Source organism: Eptesicus fuscus, chromosome 3, assembly GCF_027574615.1.
Source record: "Eptesicus fuscus isolate TK198812 chromosome 3, DD_ASM_mEF_20220401, whole genome shotgun sequence".
NCBI classification, from domain to species: Eukaryota; Metazoa; Chordata; class Mammalia; order Chiroptera; family Vespertilionidae; genus Eptesicus; species Eptesicus fuscus.
Window position 1 is genome coordinate 43,691,204 of NC_072475.1, and position 17,325 is coordinate 43,708,528.

At 41.4% G+C, this 17,325-nt stretch overlaps 1 protein-coding gene across 1 annotated transcript in view; it reads left to right on the plus strand.

Annotated features, from left to right (window-relative positions):
- Nucleotides 1-5,937: 5,937 nt before the first annotated feature.
- The window catches only part of MAP3K13 (mitogen-activated protein kinase kinase kinase 13), a 46,715-nt gene continuing 35,327 nt past the window's right edge, over nt 5,938-17,325 (plus strand). Inside the window, exons 1-2 of the mRNA XM_054713805.1 lie at nt 5,938-6,412; nt 13,357-13,540. Coding sequence (XP_054569780.1) covers nt 5,938-6,412; nt 13,357-13,540 — 659 coding nt within the window. The remainder of the gene's footprint in view (nt 6,413-13,356; nt 13,541-17,325) is intronic.

The window sequence follows — 17,325 nt, forward strand, 5'->3', positions numbered from 1 at the left end:
TGAAAATGAAGTATCTTTATTCATTTTAAAGCCTACATTTTAAACATATTTTAACTTCAATCACAGTTGTATTTATAAGTATTAGTATGCAGAAGGTGATCCATCAATATGTAGAATTTGCCTTTTTGTAATTTTTATTTTTTGCTGGCTCCAGCATACTTCAGTATTAATAAACATTCAGAATCTTAACCAAAAATATAGGCATATGGTAAGTACTGAATCAGTATTTTTTGAGTGCATGTTTTTTAGTGAAATGTTATAAAGATGAGATGAAGTAGGTGAGTGGGTTTGGTTGATGGGAGGTTATAATTATCCTCTCAAATAGAACTTTTAGTAGATGGTTCATAGTTATGAAAGCAGGTTAGGGATAAAAGCACGATCGTTGGCCACTCTTTTGATCTGATTTTAAATAACATACTTAGAATTTTAATTCCATTAAAAAGCTATCTAATGTTTTTCAAAATTCCAAGCAAGATCTTGGTGATAGACCTCTATTCTGGGAAGACCATTTTATGTTATTACTGTGAACAAGTAACTTAATCCCAATTTTAAGATGGAAATGATGCCCTAATGGCAGAAGTCTCTTATGCTCGAAATATTACTCTATGTATTTTAGAAAAATGACCAGGAGGTTAGGGTAGCAGGACTGTGTTTAATTTAAGGCAAGAAAATCCCAAATAAAGAGAAGACAGCTTGGGAAATTCTCACAATCAATCAAGAAATCTCAGCAATAATGCTTAAATTAAAATTTTATTCAATTTTAGTCACACTGAAAATTTTATCTATGGGGCAAATTTTCCCAAATTCTTTGATTTACTCATGTTTATGATATAAAACTCGGAATGTGATCTATTATAAAATTATCCTCTATTAGCAACATGGGAAAATTTGTGTTATATAATAAACTCAAGAATTTGAAGGCCATATGGCCACGTTGCCTCTTCCATTCCTCTTTTTCTCTGTGCTGGATGCGTCTTGGCACAAAGCCAAGGTAATTTCCAGAATTTGGCAGGGCCCTGGCAAATGCACAGCTGCTGCTGTCTCCAACTCTTGCCTACTCATTTTGCACAAACCGCTTCCTCCTCTTGATGCTGAGAAACTCACCGAGTCAGAGGAGTACGCCTGGAGGGCAGACACATAAGCCCCTCTTGAGCTCCTGGCAGGTTCTGGAGCCCTTGTGAGGGTGGCAGCCGCATCACCTCACCTGCAGCCCTGCCCACCTCGCCCCTTCACTCCTCTGCTCTTCCTTATCTTTTTCCATCCTCTGCTCTTCCTTATCTTTTTCCATCTAACTCTCAATGTTTAAAAATATCATCTCCTTTCCTTTCTATCCCCTTCTAATAAAAACTAACTTTGACTTCTCATGCATTAAAATATCCAGTCAGGCCCAGCCAGTGTGACTCAGTGGTTGAGCCTCAACCTATGAACCAGGAAGTCATGGTTGGATTCCTGGTTGAGGGCACATGCCTGGGTGGGTTACAGGCTTGATCCCCAGTAGGGGGCGTGCAGGAGCAGTCGACCGATGATTCTCATCATTGATGTTTCTCTCTCTCCCTCTCCCTCTCTGAAATCAATTAAAAAAATTTTTTTAAAGAAGATCCAGTCAGTTCCCATGAGGATACCTGAGCAGAATCTGGTCAGGGAGAGTGGGATTGAGAGGACAAAGACAGAGGCAGAGATAGTGGGGTTGCTTGCATTCCCTCAGTTTCTTCTTACCAGCTTCTTCACTGTGCAGTGGCTGTTTGTAGGTGTGCACACAAACACAGGTAAAATTTAGACATTTTTTTCCTCCTACACTCTTCTTAAATGTAGAGTCAGCTCTGATCATATTGGAATATAGTCATGGCGATGATTTCCTTCCCTTTGTTCTATGTCTCTCATTTCTCTGCCTTTGTTCGCTGACAGTGGACTTGGCACAAGCTTCTTTGACCACACTTCTTGGGATGAGGAAGAGGTCGCATCCCAGCTCTGCCACTAATTGGTTGTGTTGAGCAAGTCAGCAGTTTCTCTGAGATTTGCTTCTTATATGTAAAGCCAGTGGGTTGGACTGTATTCCTTGAAGTCCTGTTATTCCTTGATCTCTTAAATATCAAATTGCATGTGATGCCCATGATGAAGTTCTCTTCTGTACTTGTTCCCAGGGCCAGTGGCAACAGGTCCGCTTCATGTGCGCCCTTAACCTCTTGGAAAAGGGAAGAGATTAAAAAACAAACATGTTTTTCTAATTTTTTGTGTGTGAGCATAAAAATCGACAGAATAGAAATTTACTAAGCATTAATATAAAGTCCCATAGTTGGATTCAAAGAACAAATTGCACAAATAAGTGTTTGGCTGAAAATCACATGTGCATTATGTACTGTCCTCAAGTCTAATGTGAGCCAATAGCATAACGGACGCCCTGTGCTGTATAGGATAACCACAGGTCCCAACGGCAAAGGCAGACTGGAAGGAACGGCTGAGGCAGTGGCCAGGTCAGAGAATCCGAAGTCAGCAGTCTTCAAAGAGATCAGGCAGAACAAGGTTGGAGAGACCAAAGGCAAGAGACAGCCCAAGGTTGTAGCAGGAGATTAGCAAGAAAGCAAAATGAGGGGATCAGTGATGTCAAAATGTTGAGATGAGCACAAAGGGAACAAAGTGGGGAAGATGGGGTGAGGAGAATGGGGGTCCATTCAGCCAACATCTATTTCTGTAACACATGAATCCAGCTTTTCTTTTTCTCTTTTTTCCCCAAAATTTCTCCATGCCCTAAAATTTAAGTTATCAATCCCTTCCATGCCCTGGTCTTTTCTTCCTCCCTGCCTTCCTTTCTTCTGTCTGTCTGAAACACATCTTCCTTTCAAAGTTTCATCTCAAGTCCTACCTCTCTCCTTCAGCCCAAGTTCACTACTCCTACCCCCTTTATTGTTTTTCTTTTCACAGCTCATTTGTCATGTCTGGGGAACAGTCAGGAGGTGATTCCCTTGATGTAATTATTAACTCCTTGACTAGTTTGCCAGCTCTGAAAGGAAGGAACTGTGTCTTACATCTTACAGAGACTGTATGGTACAGGAGAGTTTGGGGATAAGGAAAAATAACCTGGTATTCAATCCTGCTCTGTGACCTTTAACACATACCTGTCTCTAGGCCTTAGTGTCCTTCTTTGAAAAACAGGGACAATGATCCCATGTTTTCTCTTCCTTACACAGGGGACAAATGTTTAGATCAAGATCAGGAGCAACAGTATTTTTTAACTGTGAAGCACTCTAAGAAAGTAAGGGCCATCGTGTTATTAAAAAGGCAAGGGGATTTAGGAATCTAAATTTTAGTTAGATTTTAATTCCTGCTCTGCCTCTTACTCCACATATGACCTTAGAAAAGTTTCTTACTTCTCTGTAAAATGACAAGACACTCTTACCAGGACTATTAGTGCTGGAGCTGGCTTATACATCCATTTGTAAGAGCCAGTTGTCCAATATTGAGTAACTTTGCAAGAAGGTTGTTAAAGTGTTATTAGATTAAAATCTGCCATAGTGGAAGTATTTATCCCAGGGAAATTACAACCCTACAAATTGGGTTGTTGGGTTTTTTCCCCCTGGAGAGCTGGTTTACCAGCACATGGCTGAATTATGTAATAGAGCTCTATCCTATCTAATAAAGAGGGAATATGCAAATTGACTGTCATACCGTAACAAGATGGCTGCGCCCACAGCGGAGGCTGAGTTCCCGTAACGAGCCTTAACAAGCAATCAGCAGGGACCTGAGGCTGTGTGGCGCTGGGCCGGAGCAGGGGACCTGAGGCTGCGCCCCCCGCCTGGTGGGGCTTGACAGGGGACCTCAGGCCACACCCCTCCCCACCCCGGCACCAGGCCGGGGGACCTCAGGTCATGCCCCCCACCTGGCAAGGCTTGATGGGGACCTCAGGCTGAGACCCCCGCCCAGCAGAGCTTGACAGGGGTCCTCAGGCCACGGCCCCTGCCCAGCAGGGCTTGACGGGGGACCTCAGGCCGCAACCCCTGCCCTGGCACCAGGCTGGGGGCCCTCAGGCCGCACCCCCTACCCGGCAGGGCTTGACGGGGAACCTCAGGCTGCACCCCTCACCCCAACGCTGGGCCGGGGAATCTCAGGCTGTGCCCCCTGCCCTGGCACTGGGCCAGGGGACCTGAGGCCACGCCCCCTGCCCAGCGGGGCTTGACGGGAGACCTCAGGCTGTGCCCCCTGCCCTGGTGCTGGGCTGGGGGACCTCAGGGTGCACCCCCCGCCTCGGCGCCAGGCCAGAGGACCTGAGGCTGCGCCCCCCGCCCCAGTGCCAGGCCAGGGGACCTGAGGCCGCACCCCCTGTCATGCAGGGCTTGACGGGGGACCTCAGGCCACACCCCCTGGCCCAGGCCAGGGGACCTCAAGGCGCACTCCCCCTCCTGGGCCGGGGGACCTGAGGCTGCGCCCCCCACCCAGTGGGACTTGACAGGTGTGGGGCCGGCCAGGTCTGGATCTAGCCCAATGCAGGTGGGGCCAACTGGGTCTGGGTCTCACATGATTTCAAGGCACACGTGGGTGGGCAGGGACTTGACTCTGGTTCCTGTGGTGTGCCCCAGATTCTGACAGGAGGAAGATTTTCATATACATTTTACTAATTTTCTTTCATCTCTGATACTTCTATTATAGAGAAAGGGCAAATAGCAATATTAAAATATTTCCTCTAATTAATTCCCTTTTAATGTGCACGAATTTTATGCACCAGGTCACTAGTAAACTATAAAGCTCTTTGTCTTAGTCAGCATTAAAAGTAGTAATGGCAACAAGTAATGTTCTGTATCCACAGAACCTAGCCTATTGCAGCACAGCTCTTAGCACATATTTAATAAATACATCTTTAATTTAACTTGGGTTCACCCTTGTATTATTTTGATACTTCTGCCCTGAGCTAAAGGAGCACCCATCTTTACCTCTCTTCAAATCCCTTTCTACAAAGTGTCTTTTTAAAATCAGATAACAAAAATAAAAGCCTGGTTCAGTGCATGACATACACAGTAGGCCTTAAAACCTCTATGTCTATAGCTGAGTTAATTACCTCCTTTCTAAATCTCCTTTTCTTTTGATGTTTCATATCTCCGTTAATGACATATCCATCTATCCATTATCCCATGTAAGTTATCTGAAAGTTATTCCTCTCCCTTTTCCTTACCCACCCCTATGTTTAATCACTAGATCCTACCAACTCTGCCTCTGAAATCTACCACCTCATCTTCATTGCCTATTTCCTGGTTCATAGACAGCCATCTCCTCACTTGTGTCCTCACAGGACAGAAAAGACAGGGGATACTCTTCGGGGTCTCTTTTATAAGGCCACTAATCCCATTCATGAGGACTTCACCCTTATGACCCCACCACCAAACACCAACACTATGGGCATTGGGTTTCAACATATGAATTTGGGAGGGACACAAACAGTGGGTCTATAGCAACATACTGTATTAATGCAGAATGCTTGGAATATCTCAAAAAATATGACAATATAACCACCACCACCCCCTCAATCTAACCACCTGGAATTAACTATTGTTAATTCTTTGGATATATCCTTTCAGTCTTTTTTCTTGTATATGTGTTTATGTATCCTTTTAAATATATTTGAAACAGTTTATGTTAAATATATTGTTCTAATGTGTTTTTATATTAATATGTCATGAATTTTCTCATGTGAGTAAATGCTCTTCCTCAGCATGATTTTTAATTGCTGCACAATATTCCATCATGTGGATATGCACCACTGTTTAACTAACCTCATTGTTTCAGTGTTTTTATTATTCTAAACAGAAGTGTAGTGTGGATGACTGAAGAAAGGGTGATCTCATGTCCTCCTCCTGTTCCCCCAGGTTTTGGAGCCCTCTCTTACATCAGGACTCTATTCAGATAATCCTCTGAGTGTCATCTCAGGGCCTCAGGCACACTCATGGCACGATGGCCGACCCTCAGGAGCACCTGAGCTGCTCCTCCTCCCCACACTTACCCTTGAGTGAAAACAAAACCTTCAATGGACTGCAAGATGAACTCCCACCCGTGGGGAGCCACCCTTCACCCAAGCTCCTCAAGGACCAGCAGGACAAGGGGGTGGTGCAAACCGAGCTAACGGAGGGCATGAACAGCCCCATCACCACAACAGTGTTGACAAGTGTGAGCGAGGATTCCAGGGACCAGTTTGAGAACAGCGTTCTTCAGCTAAGGGAACAAGATGAATCGGAAATGGCTGTGTCTCAGGGGAACAGCAACCCTGTAGATGGAGAGAGCATGAGTGGAACAGAAGACATCAAGATTCAGTTCAGCAGGTCGGGCAACGGCAGTGGTGGGTTTCTTGAAGGACTATTTGGATGCTTAAGGCCGGTATGGAATATCATTGGGAAGGCGTATTCCACTGATTACAAATTACAGCAGCAAGGTAAGCTATCATATAGACCTGGAAGGTATTTCTTGTGTAAAGACACCATCATCACTAACTGCATAACCTTTGGCCTGTGGGTAAATTAAAGAACTAGTGCCTAGTGAATACCCACATCAGTTTCCCATAGACCTACTGAATGGAACAGATTCACATTCGGTTGGATTTTTTTGGTCGAAGCCCATCTTTGGTGATTGTCCAATCCAATGGTGTCCAGAGTAGAGTACAGATAAGACAATCCATGGTGTTATAAGAAGAAAATGTTAGAGTTTCTCTTCCTTTCATCTCATCATTTTAACTTTCTATTTTCACATGTGTTTTCATATAGTTTTTGGTATTTTCATAAAGTGAAGGTATCTAATTTATAAATAAACCACATAATATTTGCATATTTCAAATTTTTTATTGATGGCCAATCAAAAAGTCTGATGGCCACTGGACTGATCCCAAACCAGATGGAAGCCACATGGTACTGCCCCTGATGATGGCAAGCCCACCTGAGGGTGTCATAAAAGGAATTTATTTCTTTCAGTCAAGGTACAGGGAGCCCACAGTTTGAGGAAAGATAAAATATCTAACCATTCTTGAGATACATCATTATTTCTAGATACCCTTGCTTTTTAAAAAGTAAAATTTTAACTCCCATCACTGTGTAGCACATATATTCATGTATTCTAATTCCAGCATGATGGTTCTGAAGTAAAGAGAACACATGGCCCTAGTGTTCTTTATAACTTCATTTATGTTCTTTAAAAGAACATTTTATTTCTGATAGCAAAAGTAATATATGTAGAAAAATTGGGACATACAGGTAAGTTCCCCCCCCACCTCCACCCCCCCCAAAAAAAGTTAAAATAATCTGTGATCCCAGTATCCTGCAAATAACCACCATTAATGTTTTTGGTATATATTACGTTAGTCCTTTTGTGTGTGTATGTGTGCCTTAAAAGCAAATAGAGTCATACTGTTTTTCACTTCATAAGGTGAACTTTTTCCATATCATCAAATATACTTTGTCAGCATCATTTTTAGTGGCTGCATAATATTAAATCATGTGAACATGCCAATATTTATTTAAGCAACCCTCTATTACTTGGCAATTTGTTTGCTATTTTTGGTGATTATAAGTCACACTGCAATGAACATCTGTCTATTACTTAATTTTTGCACATATCTTTGATTACTCCTTAGGATAAATTCCTAGAAGAGGAATGGTTGGGTTCAAAGGGTTTGTTGCTTTTAAGGCCTTTGATACACATCTTTGTAGCCTTGTGTAAATGAATCAGTTGTTATGAGATCTCTCATTTAAAATTTTAGAAGGGAAAAATATGGACCAGAAATAAGATTCTGTTTTATTTCTTTTATAATGAATATTGGACTCTGTGGCCCTCCCTTAAAATATATTCTTCTCTTTTATCAGGACTGTTGACAGCTTCTCCACAACAGCCAGTTGACATTAGTCGCCAGTAACCACTTTTCTCATGCATTCTGTTTCTCCTATTTGTGCAATACTCATCCTAAACCATACCAACCTCTCCCTCTATACTTCTTCCCCATAAGTATATTGGAATCTACTGGTAGATCCTCAATTCCAGGTGTACTTTTCAGGATTTGTCAGACTCCATTTGAGCTCCATGCAGAAATTCTTTGTCAGTACCTGGATTTTGTCTGTTTGTCTGTTTGTCTGTCTGTATCTCTCTCTTTTTCATACATATCCCCATACTCTGCACATTCCACCCTCCCCCCACACCCCATGATCTTAAGTTTTCAAGGAAATTAAAAAAGCATTCCTTGTCACACAAAAGCTGCAAACTCCTATGTTAAACAGTCTTTTTTTTTTTAATTGGTAATAAAGATAAGCACAAAGAGGAAAATAAAAATGACCTGTCATCCCACAATCTAGAGATAACAACCCTTAAGTAATTATTTTTTTTAAGTTCCCTCTTTGAATAGACACAAAACCTACAAATATCTGCTTATGCTATAAACTATGTTTGGTTTTTAGGGTCTTAACTTGTCCAGTCTCATAATTATTTTGGTGGTAAAATTGAAGGTCTCAGGATCCAAACGCAACGTTGAAGTTTAGACATATAAAAGGTATAAAAGTCACATTCTGTGTTTGTGAAAAGGAGCCTTTAAATTTTTTTATTGTTCTATAAACTTGTATTTAATTTGTCTTCCAATTGATTATGTGACTTTCAGAAAGGATTATTGCCGGAATAAATAAGAAACAGGCCTGGTCAGTTTAAGCTTACAAGGACCCAGCAGCTGCCTAACTCTTCAGCAGATGATGAGATATCCTATTGTGGGCTGGTGTTGCCGTGGGCTGTGAAAGAGATTTGCTAGCCAGAAACTAAGCGTTTCTTCCTTGTCAGCCTGGGATCAGGGAGATTATCTTTAATCCTGGATTACAGTCAACCAAGGGATAGCTCGTGTAACAGATGTGCCCCTGTGGTTGGTACTTATGAGGAAATTTCACTAGATTTAAAAAAAAATTGAATTATGTCCTCATCTGCCATTTAGTTTGTTGGTGGTGAAGTCCAAGTAAGGTAGCACTATGTGTCATTGAAATCTTTTATTTCCAAATAATTCCCAGTCTCAAAACAAGTATTATCGTAGGCATGTCTGAATAAACAAAGGAGAACTTATGCATTAAAGTGGGTGGGCATGTGGCTTTTTCTCTGTCTTAAGAATCCTGGTGGATATTGGAATTAAGATAGTAGTCATAGTGTTGTGTCAGAGAGAAGATAAAAGCTGGGAAGAGTACCAGGGACAGATGTAAAAGCAGCAGAAAGTCTGGGGCTAACCCTGGAGGGAGCACAGCCAATTTCCATTATTATGAGGATAGTGATCTCGTTCATCAATGATCTAGGCCCCCAATTTTTCACATTCTTGTTGCTCTTTGGTTTTTTTTCCTGCCATTCTTCTGTCCCTTGCCTCCTTACTAGGTATTGACAGGGACTTTGGGACAAGAGCACTAAATCACATCCATCCATTTTACTTTTGGTAATCAGTTCTAGTAAAAAGATTGATGCGAAGGTAGTTGAAATATTATTTTATTTTGCACTCTGTGTCCTTGAATACCAATGCTATCTCCTTTATTTTTCCATATTAATTAACACTTGGCTGAATAACATAGGCATGAGCTACTGATGGTAGAGGAATACTTTATTCCTTATTATAATATCCTCAACTTTTGGTATTTGAGTGACAATTTATTTATTTCTCATTTTATAAAAATACTTAATAATACACCCTGGCCAGGTGACTCAGTTGGTTGAGTGTCGTCCCACACACCAGAATGGTTGCACTGTTCTGTTCCTGGTCAGGACACATATATAGTTGTGAGTTTGATCTTCAGTCGGGGCACATATAGGAGGCAACTAATTGATGTTTCTCACATCGATGTCTCTCTCTCTCTCTCCCCCCTTCCTCTGTCTCTAAAATCAATAAAAACATCCTTATGTGAGGATTTTTAAAAAAGAAAAAAAAAATTAATAATAGGCATTATTTATTTAAAATATAATAAATTACAATGTAAGCATTATAAAATGATATAAAAAGAAAGAGTTACTTAAACTCCAGATGGATGTAAAGGTTAAAGTTTTTAAAAATCAACTATAGATCAACTCTTAGAAGATAGAATAGCCAGTAGAAGACATTACAAAGAAAATTTCAGGCAACCACAAAAATATGTTGTTCAAAAAAATAATAAAAGAAAAGGGCTTTTGTAAAAAAAAAATTATCTTCATGTTTTCAAAGAAATAGAGAGGAAGTTCCTTCAAATTTATGAGAACTACAAACCAAACTAGATAAATAGACAAAGGATAAATTTGACAATTCATACAAAATAGATGTGCATAGTAAGCAAATGTAAAGGAAATATTCCACATTGCTGACAATTAAAGTAGTACAAACATTAAATAGTATTTTATATCTAATTAAGTTAGCACCAAAAAATAATTGGCAATATTCGTGGTTGGCAAAGTTGTTATAAAAGGAACATACATTGCTGTTGTCAGCAAAAACAAGCTAAATCCTTTTGGGTAGCAATTTGGAATGTATACCAAGAGCCAGGAAACTGTACTCTTTAAGGATTGAGTTTGAGGAAGTAATTATGAAGAAAGAAAAAAGTGTTTTAATTTCAAATTTAAATTAGGAAACAAAAAGATGGAAATATTTAAGTACCAAAAAAAGATGAGGATATAGTAAACAACTATTAAAGCTTAAAATAAAAATTATATAAATACATGGGGAATACATAATACATGAAAAAGAAAAAATTATGCATCATATACAACTTTTACATAGCTGTATACATGTGAACAAAGACTAAAAGAGAAGATGAAAACTGAGTATGGGATGGGATATCAGATAAAATAGGTGTTTTTTCTGGTATTTTCTAATTTTCTAGTATTTAACAGTAAATAAAGATTGAGTAGATAGGAAAAAAAGACACCTAAAGATTGTCTAATTTTAAGAGCTATTGTATTAAAAATTAGGGTAACTTGGGCTTTTATAAAGTTATTCAGAGAAATATTATCCAGTTATGCTCTTGCCCCATATCCTGTAATAATACCTTATTCCGCCCTCAGGATGGTCCCAATGACACCGTGTTTGCTAGTAGTTCTTCACTGACCCGAACAGTAAAACTGTCTTAGAGTATGCTTCAATGTCTGCGCCTGTGTGTGCTGCACGAATAAGCCCGTGGGGACGGAAGTGAGACTGCTTGAGCCACTTAATACTTATCAGTCATTAGAAGCCAGAAAGATATTGAAAGCAGTCAAGTCTATAACTTACTGCTTTCTCCCTAATCGCATTTGATATTATTTGTTCCTTAGGTGATTTCTTATTTGTGAGTTATTTGTACTTTAGAGATTTGCTTTGATATATAGCATATAGTCCCTTTCAATAGCATAGAAACCTTTAAATACTGCTGATATCAGCAGAATGGGACGAATGCCCATGATATAAACCACCCTCACTATAATATGTTCTGCTCTACATAGTTACATTTGGAAGGTCATGTTTTAACCATTGTAATGAGAAGCCATTTTATTAAGAGCCTACAGAATTTCTTTTCTCCTAAAGTGGAGAAAATTAGAGAAGAGGGAAATGTAGTTCCCTTCTGGAGACTGATGAACTCTTTCTGCTCTTGCTTCACATGGCAAATGGTGAGTTGATTTGCTTTCAAGACCAGAATATCTTCAAAGCCACCTCAACACTACCTTGTTCAGTGTTCTCTAAATGGCAGCCTTTTAGTGATCAGTAATCCAACAAGAATTTCTCATAACCTTTAATGTTGTCATCATCCTCCCCTCACTCCGTGGGGCTCCTGGCTCTTTGATGTTCATTTCTTACCAGTGCAGTGATGATGCACTGGCAAAAGGGGGACAAGGAGAAGGATTAATGGATTATATTCTTCCTTTTAAGTTTCACAAGATTAAAGCACATATTGATTGGCTTTTTAAGTGCTTTATCTCAAACAGCATTTAATTCATTATAAAAGTATTATATACTTATAGTTAAAAATGTTTGATGCAGAAAAGGATAAAGAACCATATGAATCACTAATAATACCACCACTTAGAAATAACCTCTGTTACATTTTTTGGTACCAAAAATAAAAATAAAACTCTATAAAGAGAGAAACATGAAAATATGAGAACTATAAGAGTAAATATCTATTTTAGTAAATACTAGAGGCCCGGTGCATGGATTTGTGCACCGGTGGGGTTCCTCAGCGTAGCGTGCAAGGATCGGGCAGAAACTGGCAGTCCAATGCCACCTGCCACTCCCGTCTGCTGCTCCCATACATCCCAGCCCCACTGCACCTGTCATGGGCTTGCGCCCAGTCAATCCCGATCAAGAGAGGCTCACGCTGTCACAGCAGCGCTAACCAACCGTGGGCCCCACTTCTGGCGCCCGTCAGTCAGCTGAGCGATGCTCCCACTGTGGGAGTGCACTGACCACCAGGGGCAGCTCCTGTGTTGAGCGTCTGCCCCCTGGTGGTCAGTGCACATCATAGCGACTGGTCAACCGGTCGTTCGATTGTTTGGTCGCTTAGGCTTTTATATATATAGATATCATGACTAATGACACTCTTAGTTACTGCACGAGAGGCAATGCGGTATAGTAGAAAAGCACTGTCCCTGGAATCTGCCAATTCTAGAGTTCTAGGCCCAATTCTGCCACTTACCATTTTACCCCTAAAGAGTTTTCTCATCTTTAAATAACCATAATAAGGCTGAACTTGTAGGATTGTTGTAAGGATTAAACACATGAGACATGTAAAACAGTATACTAGTGTCTGGCATATAGAAACTACTAAATAAAAGGTAAATACTAATCAGGTATTATACATAATTAGATTGTTAGGTGAGTATCATTGAAAATTCATTCAGCAAGAATTAATTGAGCACCTGACTAGAAATTTTAAGAAGAATAAAACAACACTTTTAATGAGTGATGGGGTAGGGATAGTGGTGTAGAGACAGTGGAATCGACTGAACATGCAAGCTTGAAGCGCAGAGAAGGGAGTAAGCAGGGTGTCCCCAAAAATTGTATTCACACTTTAACAGCTGATAGCTCAATTTTGAAAATGAAATGTATTTTAATAAACACTGCCTTTATAATTATTCAAAGTGTGCATATACATCTTTTGGGACACCCTGTATGTTTTGTTTGGAGGAGAGTATATTGGAGATCTATGATCTGCTTGATTTCACTGATTAAAAGTTGATACAGACTAACTCATGGGAATATCTAATCTATAGTATCAAAGCACATAGAAAGATTTCACCTTTGGTGAGTTACCAGGTGGGAGACAAAGGGTGGAATCATTTTGGGGCATGGTAAAGTTGATACCTTTGGAGTGGCCTTGTGGAATGATCCCTAGCAAATTCCAAAATCTTTTTAAGCTTGTTTCTCATTTGTGTGCCTAGATACCTGGGAAGTGCCATTTGAGGAGATCTCAGAGCTGCAGTGGCTGGGTAGTGGAGCCCAAGGAGCTGTCTTCCTGGGCAAGTTCCGAGCGGAGGAGGTGGCCATCAAGAAAGTGAGAGAACAGAATGAGACGGATATCAAGCATTTGAGGAAGTTGAAACATCCTAACATCATCGCTTTCAAGTAGGTCCAGGCTTTTGTTGTGTGTTGTTTTTTTCTTTTTTAAGAAATAGATTTTCTTTCCCCCAATATATACATAAATTCCTGCTTTGAAAGACATGTTAAGACCATGCTATAGACTGAGCACTGTGCTAGGTGCTTTGGTAGGGTATCAAAGAACTATTAAATTAGAGTCATGTCTTTAAGGAGTTTATAATATAGAAGTTATTTTTGCCAGAGGATGCCCTGCTTGGACAGGATGCAGATGGGGCAGAGAGAGAGAAAGTGGATTCTTGCCAAGCAGCCAGATCTGCCCATCAACCTCCATTATCAATAGGATGACAGATAACCTGAACATCCGAAAGCTCAGTTAAGAAAACAAAGCTAACATCTAAGTGAACAGAGAACAATTAGTCCCTGTGTAATAGATGTGCTTTTTATTAGTTTCTATTAGCATTTCTTATTAAATATTAACTTGTAAAACAGATACCTTCAGAGTATTTCTCCCTGCCTCGTTGCTTGCTAGGTGGCTTTTTAAGAAATGCCAAATACTCAGCTTTCTAAATGTAATGACACAGAGTTATTGGTGATAGCAAGTTATGTGCTATTTTCATTTCACAAAGTAGTTGTTTTCAAGATCTTTATAGTTTAGACCATTATTTTCACAATATTTTCAGGGATCCCTAGCAAAAGGGGGAGACCCAAAGGCAAATTTGTGGAAATCACCAAATTTAGCAGTGCTGAGTTCTAAATATGTGCAATTCCTTCTGCCTTGAGTTCCATCTCTTACCAGCCTTCAAAGTTTGCCTTAGGTTTGAACAAATGAATGGTGAGTGGCTTTAGAATAGGCAAAGTGAAGAATAGGAAAGATAGCTTTTAGGTGGGCTGAAAGTATAGAAAGTAGAACTTCTTTATATATTTTTTTTTATTTTATTGATTTTTTACAGAGAGGAAGAGAGAGGGATAGAGAGTTAGAAACATCGATGAGAGAGAAACATCAATCAGCTGCCTCTTGCACACCCCCTACTGGGGATGTGCCCGCAAGCAAGGTACATGCCCTTGACCGGAATCGAACCTGGGACCCTTGAGTCCGCAGGCCGACGCTCTATCCACTGAGCCAAACCAGTCTCGGCGAACTTCTTTATATGTATACTAGAGGCCCAGTGTCCCTCAGCCCGGCCTGTACCCTCACAATCTGGGACCACTGGCTCCTAACTTCTCACCTGTCTGCCTGCCTGATCACCCCTAACTGCTCCCACTGCCAGCCTGGTTGCCCCCAACTGCCCCCCACCAGCCTGGTTGCCCCTTACCACCCCCCCTCCCGCCAGCCTGGTAACCCCTAACTGCCCCCCCCACCAGCCTAGTCATCCCTCACTGCCCCCCTCTGCTGGCCTGGTCACCCCTAACTGCCCCCCCCTGCTGGCCTGGTTGCCCCACACAGCCTGCTGTTCAGTCATTTGGTTGCCCCTCACAATCTAGGACTGCTGGCTCCTAACCATTCACCTGCCTGCCTGCCTGATTGCCCCTAACCGCTTCTGCCTCCCAGCCTGATCGCCCCCTAACTGCTCCCCTGTTGGCCTGATCGTTCCCAACTGCCCTCCCCTGCCAGCCTGGTCGCCCCTAACTGCCCTCCCCTGCAGGCCTCATCACTCCCAACTGCCCTCCCCTGCAGGCCTGGCCCCCCCCCCCAACTGCCCTCCCCTGCAGGCCTTATCTCGCCCCCAACTGCCCTCCCCTGCCAACCTAGTCACCCCAACTCCCCTGCCGGCCTGGTCACCCCCAACTGCCCTCCCCTGCCAGCCTGGTCGTACCCAACTGCCCTCCCCTGCAGGCCTGGTTGCCCCCAACTGCCCTCTCCTGTCGGCCATCTTGTGGTGGCCATCTTGTGATGACGTCACACATGACGCCACCTAGGCTTTTATTATATAGGATATGAAAATAATATGACCAATGAGGCTACAGTTAAAAATGGAATAACTTATAAATCCCCCTTCCCTAAACTAGAAGGAATTTCTCCCAGCCTCCAAGAGGGAGCCTCTCTTGATAAAATTCTCATTATAAAAATAAACATGTGATGTGATAATTTTTTTGTTGGAACCACATCCCCAAAGTAAGAAATAGAAATCTTAGATACAGGTTTTGTAGAATGAGTTTAAATGAGTATTAAGGCTGTTTTGATTCAAGATCCCTTATGGAAAGGGAAATGGGTATAAAAAAAAGAGAAGCATTGTCCTGGCCAACATGCTCAGTGGTTAGAGCATCGGCCTGCACACTGAATGGTCACAGGTTCAATTCCCAGTCAAGGGCATGTACCTGGGTTGGGGTTCAATCCCCAGCCCAGTCAGGACAAGTGCAGGTTGGGACACGTGCAGATGGCAACCAATCCATGTGTCTTGTCTCTCTCACATCAATGTTTCTCTCTCCCCGCTTCCCTCTCCCTTCCACTCTCTCTAGTGATTCTATTACTGGTAGCCCTAGTTGCATGTGAGACTAAAACAAAATGCTCTAGAGACCAATTCTAATCTTTCCAAAGATGATCATTTCAAAAGACAATAAGAGGGTTTTATGTTTTTAATCCTCACCGAGGATATTTTTTTTCATTGATCTTTAGAGAGAGAATGGAAGGGGCGAGAAGGGAGGGAGAGCGAGAGAAAAAAAAAGAGAGAGAGAGAAACATCAATGTGAGAGAGACACGTTGACTGGTTGCCTCCTGCATGGGCCCAGAGCCAGGGATAGAACCTGCAATTGAGGTGCATGCGCCTCACTGGGAAATGAACCCTCAACCCTTAGGTCTGCAGGCCGATGCTCTAACCACTGAGAAAAACTGGCAGGGCAAGAGAATTCTTTTTAAGCAGGCTACCAGAAACTCACTTCTTTCTTTCATTTTACTTCACCAAGAGGATCTTCACTCCCACTATGCTACATCATTCTAAATGGAAGGTAGAGCTTCCATTTAACTAAACCTTGAAGCTTAGGTTTGAGGCAGAGATTAGCAAGCCTTTTGGCCTCCTGAAATGAAATCGGCTGTATCTTCCAGGTAAGAGGGCTTTCCATGTAGAATTTGTGTCCTAAGTGGATGGGTATGAGAAGCTTTGTTCCTTTTTCTTCTCAGTCTTTCCTCCCACCTCACTCTCTGACTCTTTGGACAAATATTACCATGCTTGTGCCCAACTCTTTAGGCTGAAGATCCTTGAATAGTCTTTACCTCTACATGGACACAATAGCGAGACTGTGTCCCCGGCCCATTACACCATGCTCTTGAGGCATTGTGCAGTGTTATGTTTGCAGCTATCTGTGCCATGTGTTGCTTGGCCAATGAATCATTCAGGACCATCTGGAAGACATGAAGGCAAGATTAGATTTTAGTACGTCTCTCTGGATACTGATTTCGGTGCTTACAGCTTCTTTTGAAATAAGAACCATGTACAGAAGGGGAAGAGCAAGGAAAGAATACTGTATTCTTTTTCCTTCCAATTTCTTAAAGCGGTCTTTTAAGAAAACCCAGTCTGACTGTTCCTAATGGAATTGAGTGCCAAGGGGAAGAAAAGGTAGCAATTAGAAGTGATTATAGAGCAGTTATTTATAGCAAGTAAGGGCCTTGTCATAGTATAGGGCTGATGGAATGATTACTTCTCATTCGTCAGTCGGGAAAGATGAAAAACGCATACATATCACCATTAGGCCCTTTCTGTCTACATTTGTGACAAGTTAAAACATAGTTGAACAGGATTCTGAATAACTTCAATCAAATATGTATTTTGATATCCTTAAGCATATTACATTATTCCCGCCTTACTCATTATTTCTCT